The sequence below is a fragment of the Sipha flava genome, unplaced genomic scaffold (genome assembly GCF_003268045.1).
Source record: "Sipha flava isolate LNK unplaced genomic scaffold, YSA_version1 1_pilon_pilon, whole genome shotgun sequence".
NCBI lineage: Eukaryota > Metazoa > Arthropoda > Insecta > Hemiptera > Aphididae > Sipha > Sipha flava.
In genome coordinates, this window is record NW_020272783.1 from 464345 (window position 1) to 482561 (window position 18217).

At 24.1% G+C, this 18217-nt stretch overlaps 1 protein-coding gene across 2 annotated transcripts; it reads left to right on the plus strand.

Moving 5' to 3' along the window:
• Positions 1-406: 406 nt before the first annotated feature.
• Positions 407-12642, plus strand: LOC112681946 (uncharacterized protein PFB0145c-like). 2 transcript variants are annotated; one of them, XM_025552323.1, is made up of 19 exons: positions 407-604; positions 1594-1685; positions 1893-1957; positions 2057-2332; positions 2401-2468; positions 2573-2714; positions 2829-3046; positions 3185-3316; positions 3440-3631; positions 5169-9412; positions 9484-9631; positions 9698-9772; positions 9836-9976; positions 10403-10467; positions 10543-10634; positions 11441-11676; positions 11737-11814; positions 11879-11941; positions 12474-12642. In XM_025552323.1, exons 1-19 carry the CDS (start codon positions 572-574, stop codon positions 12582-12584), a joined length of 6471 nt encoding a protein of 2156 aa, XP_025408108.1. In that variant the 5' UTR covers positions 407-571; the 3' UTR covers positions 12585-12642. The 2 variants fall into 2 exon arrangements, with proteins under 2 accessions (XP_025408108.1, XP_025408109.1); XM_025552324.1 differs by having other exon boundaries at positions 10543-10610.
• Positions 12643-18217: the final 5575 nt, after the last annotated feature.

Here is an 18217-nt window from a genome sequence, read left to right on the forward strand (position 1 = left end):
TAATTTACTAATATATTATAATAAATTAATGCATATTTTTATATAAACAAGCGTGGTAGACCGTATGAGACAAGTAAAAACGGGCGAACGACAAAAATACCAAAAAAAACCAATATATAGGTTCAATACTGTACATATAAAAATTATGTAAATAAAAATTATATTACATAATATATAATATATATTATGTATTTTACGCAGAAGTAATACAATTAATCACAACTGTTTAGCGCGCGATCTGATGAATGTGTTATTTTCGGATCACTCTTATCAGCACGATTCAGCTATCTTATCTATTCTTTGATAATTCCAAATACTCTGTAAAAGCTTATATAACGTCTTTGGAAAACATTCACGGCTTACATTACCCGATTTCGTTAACGGTCAATTGATAATGCGTAATAAATGTCGAATTGCATGTGAACATTTTTAACGGTCATTGTGTCGGTTATTTGAATATTGTATCTATACCCGTTAAAAGCATTAATTAATTTATAAATATTGAATACTTTTCAATGTTGTAAATTATTATTAATATTATTTTAGTTTCTCTTGAGCTCGAACTGTTAATATGGACAAATTCGAAGAATTAATCCTTCGTTGGGTAAGTATCTATAACTTATATTATAACCAGTGTCCAAACAATTGCAATTGTATTTTTTAACCAATGCACTAATATATATAAGTACATACCACAGTACCTGGATATAAACTTTTACTGCGATAAAAATATGACAGTTAACAAAATAACGGAAAGTTTTTTCTCCAGATTATTTAAAATTGCAGCACATTTTAATTGAAAAATGTTTTTATAGTGCATAGATACATATAATCATTTAAGAAAAAAAAATAGGTAGTCAGTATTTATTATCTGAAAGTACATATTTGTTAGTTACTTACATTTTTACAATTTTATTATTTTTATGTAATACTTAAAATAATATTTTACCATAATAGAATCATAGAATATATTAAATAGAATAATTGTATATATTATTGCAAATTAAGAGGTAATAAAAATTTAACAATAAAAATAAATATATACGTTTGTAATTTTAAAATGGTAACTACCTACCATATTAATATAATAATTCCAGACCTCTTAACATGTTTATTTATATGAGTTAATTAACCAACAAAATTTATAAAAATATAATTGCACTTTAATTTGAATAATTTTTTCTGTAGTTGGATTTCCTATTTCTTTAAACCTTAGTGTATTAAAAATATTTTGAACTATTATTTTTCAGTTACTGGTTAATTTTTTTCTTATTTATTAATTATGTAATTGTATACTTGTAGTTTCTATATAAGATCTGTTTCCAAACAGTGAGGCACGCCTCCTTTGGGAGACGCAAGCACTTAATGAGAGAGGCATAAGACAAATATATTACTACACAATATATTCATTTTTAGATTGAGAATAATATTATTAATTTTATATTTAAATAATAAAAAATATTATTTTATTGGGAAGCACGATTTTTTTATTTTTTTTCATAAAGATACATGACCAAAAAGTTTGGAAACTGCAGGTGTATAATATACAATACATGTAAACCATAATTGTTAAAAATGTATTATTTATTACAGGTTTGTTTATTTGACGACTTTAAGGATACTGAATATTTAAACATCCAAAATCTTGTGTCCAGTACTTCCTTCAAAGAATTTGTTGATAATGTGTTAGTAGTTTTTTATATTAATAAATTAGAGATTTTAAGTATTTAACAGATATATTAAAAAAAAAATGATGTATTTACCAACAACCTAATTTATATAGATAAAACATATGTATTTTTGAATCTTGTATCTATAATAATATGATAATTATTAAATATAAAGTATAGGTATGTATTAGTTTATAAATTGATTTAATTTATATTTTTAAGGTTTTGTTTAAAATGTTCCATACCACTAATCACAGAAAAAGAAAAGATTTATAACACTATAAAAGGTATTATCAAGTTATTATTATATTAGTATGGGTTATATCCCTATTATACATGTACATATATTTTATTTTATAACTTGATATGCTTATTTTTATAAATAGTGAACTATCACGAATTTGAAATACAAACATATGAAGATTTATTCAATGAAGAAAACTCATTTTATACTTGTATAGTAGTTCTATTACATGCATTATTAAAATGTACAAATAATAAATTCAGAGATCAACTGAGTGAAAGAATGGATAGTGATGAGCAAATATTACTTGCAAAATTCTTAGAAGCTACACAATTCTCATTATTTACAAAACAAAATATTTTAGATGCATTATTATTGACAAATGATATAAATATTTCCAGTTCTAATATTTCATCAGGTAAAATTATATTTTGTACTTTTATATTTTTTAAGTGTCATTATCATAATTATATTTTAAATCTTCAGAAATATTTTCAAATAACATTACACCTATAAAATCAAGATCTCGAAGTCATTTACAAGAATTTTGTGAGGTAATAGATGGATTATATAATACCTAAATAATACTAATACAATATTAAAAGTACTGTAAAATAATTTACAATTTTGCACTAATTGATTATATTATTATTTACAGTCACCAAAATCTAAATCCTTAATATGTCAAGAAAAAGAAAAGATCATTGCTAAGCTTAGCGAGGATTATAAGAATGAATGCGAAGAAAATTACAAATTGGCTGAAAATATTAAAACCTTACAAGATATTAATACAAATCTAAGTAATTATTTAATACATTCTATGAATTATTAGAATATACAATTGTATTAAAAGTTTTTTTTATAAAAATAAAAAAATTTAATTTGTTTTTTCTTTCATGTAATATTTAATTTAGGTTGCAAATTAGAAGATAAGGAAAAAATAATACAATTTTTGAAAGATGAAATTGAAGAATTTTCCAAACCTAAAGAATCTCTTGATAATTTAAAAACTGATAATGCTTTGATTTTAAAAAAATTAAAGCAAGATATAATTGATTTGGAGATTAATAACAATGAGTTACGACAACAAATAACAGAATTTGAAAATAAACATAAAGATATTCAAGGAAAAGTAATTATAAGTTTCTTATTATTTTATATAATAAAAAATAGTAGTATTATGTATGTTTATTAATTTTATATAAGTTAAACTATTAATAAAACCAAGATTTTGTTAATTAAACTTGTTTATTTTTAATTCTAATTTCAGTTAGAAAAAAAAAATTCAGATTATGAAAATCTTCTAAGTACCTTTGATAACATTGAAACTGAAAATACATCATTAAAAAAAAATATTGATTTGATAAATGAAAAACTACGAATAAAAGAGATGGAAATAACAGTTAGTTTTAAAAAAAAAAACTTTGTAGTTTAGATACTTATAAAAAAAATTTATTTTTTAAATACTTAAATACATGATGTGACATTTATTTGGATTTTAATTTGTAAAATATTTTGATTTTAGTCCTTAAAAGATGAACTCTGCAATAAATCAATTTCAATTAGTCCTGCAAAATCAAGCAACCAAGAAACTAATAATATTATGCCTTCAAATACATTATTTGATGAATTGAGTTGTCTTAAATTAGAAGAAGTTACACGTGACAAAGAAAAATATAGACATAAATACAAATCTGTTAAAAAAGATTTAATTAATGTAAGTATAACAAATACATATAATCTTTGAAATAATATTTTTGCTTGATATTAGTATCTATGTATATATATTGGGTCTGTCTTATATCTAGTCTTGTTTAATGACATCAAATGTAATACTGTATTAGCAGTAATGTCTGGTTTCATGTTTTTTAATAATTGCTTCAGCATTAGTGACCAATTACAGTAGTTACTTAATAATTCAAAATGTCTGATGACGGGAAACCATACAATTCAATTTTTTTTTTTTTTTTTTTTTTACCAGAACCTCTATGATTCGAATGCATATTGTGTATGAGATCAAACACATCTTGTTACAGAGATTATATAACTATTATATATATATATATATATATATATATATATATATATATATATATATGACATGTAAATTATGTACTTGTAATCGAACTAATCACAACAGTAATAAAATATTATTGTAGTTTATCTTAATTTAAAAATATTTTTGACATTATTTGTATTATTTTACCAAAATAAACCTTTGAAATATGCAAATAATTGTTGAAATTGAGTGAAACTTAGTTAGTATGAATATGGAACACATAAAGTACAAGTGTTTGTCACCCTCCGATAAAAAAAACCTAATTATGACTGTTGAAGCTGGTAAAAAAAAAAAAATAACAAATTTCTTTCAAGAAAAATATACAGTCAATCCTGTATCAACTCCTACAATTACTGTTGATTTTCAATACCTATCTGAAATTCGAAAAGTTATGTCCTCTTTAGAAAATGCCAAAGAAATGTTGAGTTATGTCGACAAAATAAATTATTTTATTTTAATATGTGATAAAATAGAAAAAAAAATAATAATAATAATACATATGTATACTGATGAATGTATGTATTTCTTTTTTAATTAAATTCAATAACAAAAAATATATGCAACTATAGTTTATAAAAGTTGTACTAGTTAAATTATGTTTAATATTTAAAAAATTAACTCAATGTTTCAGTTGCTTTATTATTATTTTTTTTTCAGTTCCTGCATAAGACGCTCTAGTGAGGAGGTCTCTTAAAAAGCGTCTTAAGCAAGTTTTACTGTATATAAATGAATGTCAAAATAAATGTATAATAAATGCAACACAATAAATATAATAACATTTTCCATTTCTCTTTAATTTTAACTATTTTTTAATCAAATTTTCAATTTGATTCCCTGAATTTCAAATAATCAAATAACTACTGAAAATAAATTTTAAAATAAAATAAATTATAAAAAGAATTTTATTAAATTTCTCTTATGGCAATAACTGAACGTTAACATGTTAAAATGTAGAGCTAAGTTTTTCAAAATATATGTAAGTTAGTTACATATCACTTCAACTAATTGCAATTAAATTATATTTTATTAAATAATTATTCTCAATTATAAAAAAATTAAAAAAAATTTTATTTTTATTTAAATATTTTGATTTTATAATATGAATATTTTTTTTATAAAATAGTATAATTGGATAATTACATATCCTGTTTCTTCTGATTTAATAGAATATAATTAAATTGATTTTTTTTTTCAGATTGAAAATCGTGTTAAAGACTTAGATAAACAAATTGAAACTTTGAAACATCATTTACATAATAGTGAAACTAATAAAGAAGAACTTTATAATAAATTTATGAACAAAAAAAAAGAACTTCAAGAAAATCAAAAAAAAAATCAAAGTTTAGAATCTAAAATAAAGTATATGAAAGATTCTATTAAAGATAAGGAAAATAGTATTGAATTAATGTGTACTAAATTAGAGAAAAGAGAGAAGGAAATTAAAGAATTGTCAATTGAAATGGATGTTGTTAAAAAGGCAAAAACTATGATAGAACTAATTCTGAACAAAACTAACACAGAAATTGAAGCATTACATGAAGAAAATGATAAAAATGTTAAAAAATTACAAACCAAAATTGAAGATTATAAAAAGTCAGAAGAGTTATTTAATAAAAATATTGATGATTTACAAAATAATATTAAAAGAATGCAAGATGATTTGGCTAACAAAGAAGGCAATATTATTTTTTATGAAGAAAAGATGGCTGAAAATTATCAAAGCATTGATATTCTAGAAACCGAATTAAAAAAAATGTATCAAGAAAAATTAATTTTACAATCTAATTTGAAAGATAGCAAAACAGAAAATGAAACTCAACAAAAAGTGTTAAATGACAAAATTCGTGAAATGGAAAATTACTTAGAATACTATCTAGATGAAATAAAAGATTTAAAGAATACTAAAACAAAAATAGAAGAAATTTTACATTGCAAACAAAATGAAATAGACAGGCAAGTTGATCTGATCAATTACCAAAAAAATATAATTGAGACATTACAATCTGAAAAACGTCTCCAAGAAATTAGTATAGGCGATCTAAATGATGCATTGTTACAAAAATCAAATGAAAATGCAGATTTAAAGAAAAATATTTTAGATTATACATTAAGTGTTAACACTTTAAAGGAACAATTAAATACTGCTATAAATGAAAAAAATTTGTTAGAAAAAAATGAAAAACAGAATAAAGTTCAGATGAAGACATTAAATGAAGAATTTCAAAGTCAAATTTTTGATTTAAAAAATGTGTTGGAAAGTCGTAATTTTGAAATTAATCAATTTGCCGTTGATCTTGAAAAACTCAAAGAAACTTTAGAGAAAAAACAAAATGATTTTAATGAACAATTAATTATAAGTAATAAACAAATCGAAACAATCTCGCATTTACGTTTGGAAAAGTATGAGCTTGAAGAGAAATTTAAATCTACTAGACAAGATTTATTTGTCAAGGAAAATGATATAAAATCATTGGAAGAAAAATATATTCAAAGTAAATTAAAAATTGATTACTTAACTGAGACAATTAATTTTAAAATATCAGAAAATCATTCACTTGCTAAGGTCATAGAAAATATTACCACAAATGTGAAAAATATGCAGGATAATTTTGATAAACAACTTTTTAATGCAGAAATTAACTTAAAATCATATAATCAGAAAATTGATTCTCAGACAAACAAGTTATTACAAATTAAAAACTATATATTAGTTCAAGAAAGTGAATTGAAAACCCAAATAGATTTGAATAATAAACAAAATTATTGTATCCTAAATTTGGAAAATGAGAAACTGGACTTGTTAGAAAAATGTAAAGATCTTGACCAAACTTTATTAAATAAAGATGCAGAAGTAATAAACTTAAGAAAAGAACTTAAAGATTATAGTACAATTATACAAGATTTAAAAGAAAAACTTGGTGTTATGAGTATAGAAAAAATCATGATTGAAACAAATTTGAATGAAACTTCTGAACAATTTAAAAAGGCACAACAAAATTTTACTGAACAGATCAATGATATGTTGGGCAAATTAAGTAACAATAAAGAAGAAATTATTCAGTTGAAAAATCAGTCCTTGAAGGTTACAAATTTGTTGGAAAACAAACAAAAAGAACTTGACGAACAACTTAAGTTAACTATTGAACAGTGTAATATTATTAAAGATATAAAAACAGAAAAAGAAATTTTAGAAAATCAAGTCGCTAATTCTGATAAAAATGTTATTACCACACAGTTAGAAATTGAAAAACTTAAAGATGAATTAGATGAACATAAATCTTCCATTTTAAAACTAAAACAAGAATTTGACAGTGTAACAATAGAAAAAATCTCACTTGAAAATATATTACAAGATACAATTATGAAAAAAGAAGCTATTAATAAAGAGTATGATGAACAATTGAATGAGGTGAAGAATTTTTTAAAAGATAGTATACATGAAATCAATGATCTTAAAAAATCTTTGACCATGATGAAAAATGATATGAATAATAAACAAATACAATTAGAACTCATCACTGAAGAAAATAATAAATTGAACAAAACTTTTATTGATACTGAAAATCAATGTATTAATTTACAACATAAATTGAAGGAGTCTAACAATTGTATATTGGAAAAAGAAGAAAATGTAAAATTACTTAAAGATCAAAATACTGAGTACTCTGTTGCTAATGAAAGTCTAGAAAAACAAATCATTGAAGTAAAACAAATGTTAAATGATAAACATATTGAATTAGAAAAACAAATTCAGTGGTGCAATGAACAAAGGGAAACTATTGTTAAAATTAATTGTGAAAAAGAATCTCTTTGTGATAAAATAAAAAACCTTGGAGATACTTTATCACACAAAGAACACAAATTGAATTTGTGTGAAGAAAAATTATATGCTTGTACTAATACAATTAAACATTTAGGAAACCAAATAGAAGAAATGAAAGACGAAAAAGCATCATTTGAATTGCAATCGCATAAAACTGTTGCACATTTAACCGATATAAACCAAAATCTGACTAATCGATTGAGAGTAATGGAAAATGATTTGTTGCAAATTCAAGAAAGACTAATTCATGAACAAAATGAGTTAGAAAATCAATCAAAACAGTTGAATGAACAAACAAAAACAATATCTTTTTTAAATGAAAAAAAAGACACATTATTAGAAGAAAAAAATAAACTTGAGGAATGTTTGGATGAAAAAGAATGTGCTCTTAAATTATTACAAGAGAAAATAAATAATCATGAAAAACAAAAAGAAGAATTCAAAACTCAGAAGATGAATTTGGAATCGAAACTCAATGAGAAAGGAAATGAGTTAGAAAATATACAACAGGAATCAAAGCAGCAACTTGAAGATATAGGCAGCAAATATATTGAAATGCAAGAATTATTAAAGAAAAAACAGATTGAAATTGATAAATATGTAAATAAATGTAACTGTCAAATAGAAACAATTACTCTTTTAACATCAGAAAGAGACAACTTAATTAATGAAACAAATTCACTTAAAAATACTATACTGATTAAAGATAGTAATATTACAACTATGCAAGAAAAAGTTCTCGATTATGAAAAACAAAATGAAAGTATTAAAAATGAAAAAATTACTTTAGAAATTGATTTAAAGCATACTAATAAACAGTTAGAAATTACTTGTAATGGTTTAAGAAAACAACTTGAAGAAATGGAAAAAAAATTGTCTAATTATCAAAAAGAGTTAAATTCTGAACATGTAGATTTGTGTGAAAAAAACAACTTGATAGATGAAACTATTAAACTTCAAAAGTGTTTAGTTGAAAATGAAAGTGCTTTAGTAACAAATCAAAATAAATTAGAAGATTTTAATAAACTATATGAAGAAACCAAATGCAAAAATATCTTATTGATGACTGAACTAAATGATCTTAAATGTCAATTTGATAATTTACGTGAAGAATCAACTGAGAAAATTATTAATATGGATAAAAAGTTATGTGAAGCTCAAAAACAACTTGATGATAAGCAATCTGAAATTGAAAAACAAATTGAACTAAAAAATACCTCATTAGTAGATATTTATCAGAAAATAAATGATTTAAAAAATATAAAAAAAGAACTTGAGTCAATACTCAAAAAGGAAAAAAGAGATTTTGAAACACATTTAGAAACTTGTTCGAATTATTCACATAATGTTATTAAAAATGAACCTACACTAGACCATCAAGATTCATTGATGGAAGTAATTACTTCTGCTGATACATTCATAGAACAAAATGGAATTCAATTAATACCAGTTGGAAATTGTGATGATTACTCAATTATTGAAAGACTTAAAAAACTTTTTGAAGCACTAAAAATGTTTATAGTTAACATTAATGCTCAAGGAAATAAGCAGATCTTGGCACATAATGAGTATGCATCTAATGAAGCATATGCTGAATTACTTATCAAATCAAATAGGTATATTTTTAACTGAATTTAATATATTATTCCATAAATAAATTAATCAAAATAAAAATGTCTAATTTCAGACAACTTGAAACCATAAAACAATTGGAAACTGATATGTCTGAATTGAAATCTGAGTGCAATTACAAAATGACAAAAATTCAACAAAAAACTCAAGAGTATATTACGAGTGAATATGAAAAGAAATTTGAACGTAAACGAGAGCAGATGGTAAAAATAAAAATTCACTAAAATAACTACTAATAATTTTATAAATTACTTGTTATGTGTTTCCAGAAACAATTTTGCAAAGATTTAGAAACAAAAATACACCAAGATTATGAAACTAAACTAATGAAATACAAGGAAAAGGTATGATCTTCAAATTATGTTTTATTATTTATTTTTGTTAATTTAATATTTATTTTTATTCAGATAAACAAAGATGAAATTCATATTAAAGAACTTGGTCAGCAATTATGGGAAGTTAGTGAAAAATATTTAAGATTGCAACAAAAAGAAAGAAGAGATTCCACTATGTCCTTGCCATTTGAAATTTCAGGAATTTCTCAAGCTGTAAGTGTTTTAATGAATATAATATATATATGTGAATACTAAGTTATAAATATGAAATTATAATTTTTCATTAATATCAACAATTATTAATTGGGACTCACTGTGAAGAACTCATATAAAAGCCAAATTAATAATTTTATCTTCTAAAATAATTATGAGGGAGGGGAATATTAGTAAATAAATTTAAAATTATATTATGTTAATCATTTAGTTTACCAAATTAAAATTATTTATCTTTATTTTATTTTTCAATTTAATGTTAAATTGATCTTGAGAAATATAGATTATTAAAATTTTAAACATACTGTTAGCAATATGTAGGTTGTATTAGTAATAAATAATATTCTAAATAATAATAAATATTATTTTCTACTGAACTAATATTTAAAAATATAATCTGAGAATAGATAATTACTTATTTTTCAGACATATGCAGTTCCAAAGTATAATTCTTTTACATTGCCAAAGTCTAATTCAACCAGTCAAATAAGGTTAAAAATTTTAATGTTATTTTAAATATTTAATTATATCTTTCCAAAATATTGTAATTTATTTTATTATTTTAGATCACTTGTTGAAGAAACTACTCGTTCCAATCAAGATAATGCTAAAAGAAATGTACCTGCTGGAATTGGTAAAAAATTCACCTTATCGTCTGGTGCGTTACTAACAAATAACTAACCTCAGTTCTTATTAATACTATTATTACCTTTGATATATACGATTTGTATAAAAAAAAAAAAAAAAATGGATATACTTAAAATCTTATTAATATAAATAAATGCTGTCATGGTGAGAGATTTGTAATGACATATATTTAACTTGGTGGAAAAATAATTAATCACTAATTATCTTGAATTTTTTTTTTCTGGCAGTATGATCAATATATTTCATAAATTATGTTAAAATTAACGTAATATGATTAATTCTTGGATTTAAGCTTATTTAATGCTATATTCTTTTATATTTGGTTTACTTAAAAATAGATACCAAAATTGTCATCCTAAGAATTTTTTTATAATTATATACTTGTTTTTCAGTTAATCTCATAGAAAACCACAAATATTGAACAATTATTGGTTCCTCGCATCTTAAATTAGCTACTAATATTGATTAATGTAATAAATCTTTAATTTAATGGATAATATATATAAAACTGATCATTAATACATACATTTAATTTCTAGAAAGATGAAATGTTTAACATTAAATATTAATAGAAATAATGCTATTTTAATATACATAAATCTTGCTCAGCTTTGCTTTATTTTGAATTCATATTGGTTTAACTGTATAAAAATGGTTTATTTTGTTGCAAATTACCATTACTATTTAACCAAACAGTCTAACTCGGTTACTAAAAATATAATATTTAAAATACTACTTAACAATGTATGTAAATATATTAATACACGTATGTCATTCATTGAATACAAGTTTTTTTTTAATTTTATGTAACTTTAGGTAAAATATTCCCAAAAGAAGAAGATGAGGAGGGTGAAATGTTTAACCACTCATGCCTTGCTGATTTGAAACATGGCAAAGTAAGACTGAATGATAATTTTGATAAGCAGTGCAATGAACGTTTATCAGAATTACAAGCCCGCAACTCGCTTTGTCCACCACATTTAAGAAGTTGTTATGCCGTTGAAACTAATTATTTGCCAAATGCATCATTAATTACAGAAGAAGATATTAAGGTTATTTTTTCTATTTAATTTATAAAAGTAATCAAATAAATTATATTTAATCTTTTTCAGACCTTAGCTAACTATAGTGATTGTGAGAGTGAAAACCTTATTCCAAATGATCGGAACAAAAAAAAAGATCGTAATCAGGTATATTTATTATTGCTTTTATCATTTGTTTCCTCATTTAAATAATAATTTAATTTATTTTTAGACATCATACAAAAAACCAGGCCCCCCAACCCCTAGCAAAAATGGTGGTCGTGTTTCTTTATCGGTAAATTTATTTTTGTATTATATTTGAAATTGTTATTTAAACATTAAATTTTGTTTAAAAATTATTGTTTCTTACTAACGTGTAATAAAATTTCCTTAATTCAAAGAGCTTGTGTGCAGTTGTTTATCAAAAAAAATACATGTAAGATAGAATATAACATTTATATTTTTACTAAATAATAGTTATAAAAATGTTTTAATTTTTCGTGAACAAAATTTAAAATTAGATAGTTTATCAAAAATGTGTTGTTTAATTTTTAAGTTCAAAATAAGTATTCGTATTAATTTTAATTAATAACTTGGCTTCAAAGTTAAAATATTTTTAACTACATACTAATTATTTATATCTTATAAGCATGTTGTAATACAGTATTTATATAAAAAAAACTAGACTAATAATATACTCCATAATTTAAGAATTAATTATTGTTAGTGGTATACTTTCAGATAATGACGATACAATATTTTATTTAAATTTGTATATATTACTTATTATTGATTTTTAAGTTTTCAATATGTCAATATGATTCCAGGGCAATGCTAAAATCACATTAAAAGAATCAAAAGATTCTAATACCAACAAAAGACGAGCCAGCAGCACACCAAACAAATTATTCAGCCTATTCATGAGCAAAAAAAATTAACTTTACACATTTAATTATTATGTTTAAATGATATAATTTAAAACTAGCCAACTCTTGCACAATTATTTTTACTTTTTTAATATATATATTTTTGTAATATTTTCTTATAATTTTACATTAGGTTATTGTACATTTTTGCTATTTATTTTGTTTATAAATTTCTTTTATACATTTTAATTAATAATAATTATTAAGTTAGATGATTAAAAAAAAAATGTTTCAAATATTTGTAATCTATAATAATACTTAATTATTACTTTTCTGGGACCTATATTCTGTTTTATATGTAGTATCAATTTAGCATACATTATTCCTAATAACTGGAATGCCATAGCTAAGTAGAATAAGAAAACCATTTAAATGCACAATTAAATTCTGTTTAAAGAGAAAATCTGCCTTATTTCTCCTATCCTAACCAGATAATTGTATAAAAATAATAGTTTTTGAGGCAGAAATAGTCATTACTTTTAATAATAATATTAAATATAAAAATTTTTAAAAAAAATTATAATTTCATGATGGTTATACATTTTTGTGTTACACAAGTGATTAAAACAGATCAATATATCAATTATATTTACACAATCGTTTAATTATTCTTGAGGCATAACCAAGACTTGGAACTTTAACTGTTTGCATATTTGTTTAAAAAGTACATATTGATATTCTGGTTTAACACAAATTTGATCCATAGTACGTAATTTTCAAATACAAAAATGCTTGTTGCATGATTTTGCATATTTTGTTACTTTTTGTATTAATTTGCACACTTTAGGTTTAAGAACTTTTATATGCATATATCATAGATTTAACAAAAACCCTTTCTATATTGTAATAGTGATCATCGACCATCCCAAATTTATCAATTAATATAGGTACCATGATATAAAGTGGTTATCAGTATTTTACTCAATATTATCTGCAGTAATATAAAATAACCTATCTAATTGTTTGAATATTAATTAATTCTACTTTTTAATAGGAACTCGAGATTAAATTTTGATGAAGCTTGTATAGGTAGACAAATGTGCAGTGTTTTTATTTTTTTTTCCCTGTGTACCTAATTTATGTTATTTGTATTTTATTCAATAAATTGTTTATTTTTCAAATTTTTACTGCATATTATTTTAAGGCATATGTATATACGTGAATATTTGAGTACTGTTTAATGCATAAAGTTCCGATCCTTGATCATGATATGATTTACAAACGTAACCTATCAAATTAATTTACGACTAAAGGTTGCTGAAATTCCTAAACTAGATGTAATTGAGAGAAATTGTTAATATCACTGTAGTTTTTAATTTCCATAGAAATGTAAAATGTAATTAGTTTTCATTATTGGACAAGTCAATAAATGGTTGTAGCCCCCTGAAATTTTTCTGAAGTTTTTACAAATTCTACGTATGAAAAAAAATGGTTTATCTTGAACACACGAAATGGCTGATTGATATGAAATATGGGTATTATTCGTATTATAATTGATAGAAATAATAACATGACAATATGGAAAGTTTTTTAACGTTCCATTCAACTTTAAAACATCAATAACCTTGCTACTACGATTTCTCGATAGTCGATTTTATAATACTTTTTATTGTATCACAATATGAAGTTGAAGTTAAACAGTTTAACTTGTAATTTAAATATTTTACTCATAAACCTAACTTAATCTTACTTCCTTATCCCCACCAAACACCTGCAGAAAATGCTTATTTTTTCAAATTCACAATTCCCCCCCAAAAAAAAAAAAAAAAAAAACAATCCTTGTTACGCCATTGAAGTCAATGTACGTCTGTATTAATAGGCTTAGAGACTTCAACCTCTGAAAAACATGCAAATATGACTTTTAAAAAAAAAAAAAAAAATATGCTTTAGAATTTTTTTTATTTTACTGAAAAATTGACATACCTACATTTTATTTAATGTTATTATTTTTATTATTGTTAATGGTATTTACGTACAAAATTATTTTTGATTGATTTCAGAGTTAGAGACAGTGGCGTCCAGACAGGTTACCAAGGGGTGCAATTGCATGTGCTCTCGTTGGTGGTGGGTGTATGGATAGGTTTGTGAGTATGTAATTGGATAACTTGGATACCAAACATTATACCTATATGGCACTGGATGTAGATATCTTAATTTTAATTAATTATAATAAATCTTAATTTTTTAAATTTATAGTTATTTTAAGAGTTAATTACAGTTACAGACAACAATTTAAAGGAACTTTTTTTTTTTAAAAAAAATAAATTGGTGGGTGGGTGGGTAACTTTTTTAGTTGCATGTGGTCTTAAAATACTTCTGTGCGCCACTGGTTAGAAATCAAACTCAATGCTTAATTGTGGGCTTGAAATACAAAACAGGATAATAAATTTACAATTAATTTTTCACTAATTTTTTACCTTGGAAATTTTACTGAACTATTAGATATTTTCTTATGTTCTCAAACATAAATAATGGCGGTAATTTGCAAATAATTTCGAAAAGCGTTGTTCCACATCAACGAAAAAAATAGTGCATGCTCAAAAAATACTACATGACTTAAATATGGTTCACGAAAACCCACTTAAGATACAGACTGCATCATCTATAGTCCTGACCGAATTATCTTTATCTAGAATCGATTACATAATATAAGAAAACGAATTCCTTGCGAATCATAGTATATGCGAGTAAAACCAACGAATAATAGTAATATACAATAATATGCAATAAGTGCACATCAGGAAATGACGAAATAAGGATTATAAAACTTTGTATTTCGGATCTATTAACTGTAATTCAAATTTGTAGCTTAATTAGTCACATACTGTACTGTTAAAAAAAACATGGAAATGCATATAAATTCGAGCCCTAATAATAATATATTATTATGACGTGTACTTCAACCGTTTCGTATTTCTTAGCGTTGCAAAGATATCGTGGGTGTATACCTAGTAGGTACATGCACCTGTTGTATGCGTGTATGCGCGATGTAGTATATAACAGTGGTGCCCAATCCGCGGACCGTTACATATTTTTAAAACAAGACAAATATTAAAAAATAAGTAAATTATTATAAAATACGATTTTTTATTAATTTATTAAATTTATTTTCGGACATTTACAATTACAAATGTTAATATTTAATATCGATGTGACCCGTGCACATAAAATAACGTGCCGATCAAATTAACGTGTACCCAAATCTGTAATATTTTCAACTGTCAATAACATAGGCGTAACTTGGAAATTTATTGGAAGGGGGGGGGCAAAAATATAATTACATATCAAACGAAAAGGGTGTCCGAGGCTAAATGCTGCTTTACTACCTACATATTATTATATAAAATTATTCATTTTCTAACATTATGTTAGATAAGCGAAAATTTAAAATTAAGATATAAAAAAAAAATGTTATAGTAATAACTATAACCAGCTGTTTTGTACTTATTTTAAAACAAGTTATGTTAAATATCAGAGGGGGCACTGCCCCTCCTAATTTGTTCTACTCCTTGCCTCCCCCCCAGTTTACAACCTATGGTCAATAAAATGTATGTAAACAGAGAACAGAGTATGAGTGTTGCGAAAACGAGAATGCTTCGATGGACGAGTAGAACGACAAGGAGGGGTGTAACTAAGAGGGATCAAAGGGTACCGCCGCACCCGGGCCTGAGATTATATAATATTTTTTTTATTAATAATTAATAACAACTATTTTTTTTTATCATGATATATTATTAAACTAAATATATATATTTTTTTTTAATAATTCAAAATTATTATAAATTACCTACTACACTATGGAGTAGTCCGCATGAGTGTTAATATTATTATACTAACGTAATGTTCTAGAGTACTACAGAGAATACAATATCAGTTTTACAGTTTACAATTTAATCATTTCTTTTAAATGTCTGCTTTTATTACTAGCATATCTTTATTAATAGACCGACTATCAGCCGACCGACGAATAAAAGGTGGGTACGCTTAAAATTCGTGAAATCTGTGGCTGTTTCACTCAAAACACTATGTACTACTCGATAGTCTTCATGAAATGATTGCTTAAAACCACTTAATTTACTTTACGCAGATATTTTAAAATTTTTAACATATATTTCACTTATGGACCAAAATAAAGATGAAAAAGATAAAGTGTCAGATCTTCAAAACTATTTTCAAAAATTTGATGTGATTTTAATGTCATCGAAACCAAAACTCTTAACTCATTACAAATTGTATCAATATTGTTACAAAAATCGGATATAGACTTACTTAAAGTTTTTGAGCTGCTTCTAACGGCTTTAAGTAAAATAAAAGAAATTCGTGATAATTTTGAAGAAGTGTTTGAGGAAGCTAAACAAATAGCAACTTCTGTTCAGCCAACATTCAATAACATAAGAAAAAAAAAACTACTAAATATTTACATGAATTAAGTAGAGACGAACGTCTCCTTGATGCTGAACAATACTTTAAAACACAAATTTATTATCATACTTTGGATATAATTATTGAACAACTCAAACACCGTTTTAATGGTATGAACCAAATAATAAAACTTTTTGCTTCAATAATACCTATTAATATATGTTCAATAAATGAAAATTAACTACCTTTTTAGTAAAAAATTATAAAAATGATTAACAATAGATTTAATCAACCAAATTATTAACTAAAATGATCGTTTGAAAATCAAATTTCAAAATTAAATTCTGTACAGGACTAGGTAAAATTTATAATTGTAGACAATTATTTAATAGCGGCAAATTTTCCAGATTTATTTTCATCTTATTTTCTTTTTTTGACAATACCAGTGAAGGCGGAAAATACAGAAAGAAGTTTTTCAAAACTTAAAATAATTCAAAACTATCTTTGAAGTACGATGTCCCAAATTCGTTTGTTAAGTTTAGCTATACTATCAATAGAAAAGAAAATTGCCAAAGAAATTAACACATCAGATATAATTTCTACTTTAGCAAATAAGAAGCCCAGAAAAATGTTTTAAGTTTATAGTCTTAATTGTTATTCATTAGAACGGTAACTATTTACTGATTTTGTTGTACATCGATAATATTAAGTATTAAATTAATAATAAATATTTATTATTAATTAAATTATTCTAAAATAAAAAGATGTATATTTATTATTTAATAATATATGCAATAATATTTAAAAACAATTTTTAAATAATTTTGGCAAGGTAAATGCCCCCTCCTCCTGGAGGGTGCTGGAAAATTCGCTCCCGAGTCCAAATTTTGAAGTTACGCCACTGGTGACAAGAGAAGATAGAATAAGGAATTAATATTTAAGAGGTAGTATTGGTGTAGCGTCGATAGTGGACAAGATGAAAGAAAATAGACTGGAGATGGTTTGGGTATATAAGGTGAGAAGAAATAAAAGCAGTAAGAATGGTTATGGTGATCGTTTAAGGGAAAAGAGGAAAAGGAAAACCAAAAAAGATGGTTGGATACGATTGAGAATGATGAGGGCTGTTGGTGTGTGCGTAGGGGATGTTGAAAGTCGAGACGAGCGGAGGTTAAGGACAAGGGTGGCCGACCCGAAATAGTCGAAAGAAAGGCGAAGGAGAAGAAGAAGAAAATATATGAAAACATGTCCAATATGCACCTATTTATTTATTGTATACCTACTAT

Excerpts from the sequence above, each read along its gene's own strand:
- LOC112681946 (XM_025552323.1), top strand. The coding sequence starts at position 572 with ATGGACAAATTCGAAGAATTAATCCTTCGTTGG. Across the intron at positions 2,715-2,828 it reads AGATATTAATACAAATCTAA|GTTGCAAATTAGAAGATAAG; the intron begins GTAATTATTTAA and ends TATTTAATTTAG. Across the intron at positions 3,317-3,439 it reads TAAAAGAGATGGAAATAACA|TCCTTAAAAGATGAACTCTG; the intron begins GTTAGTTTTAAA and ends TTTTGATTTTAG.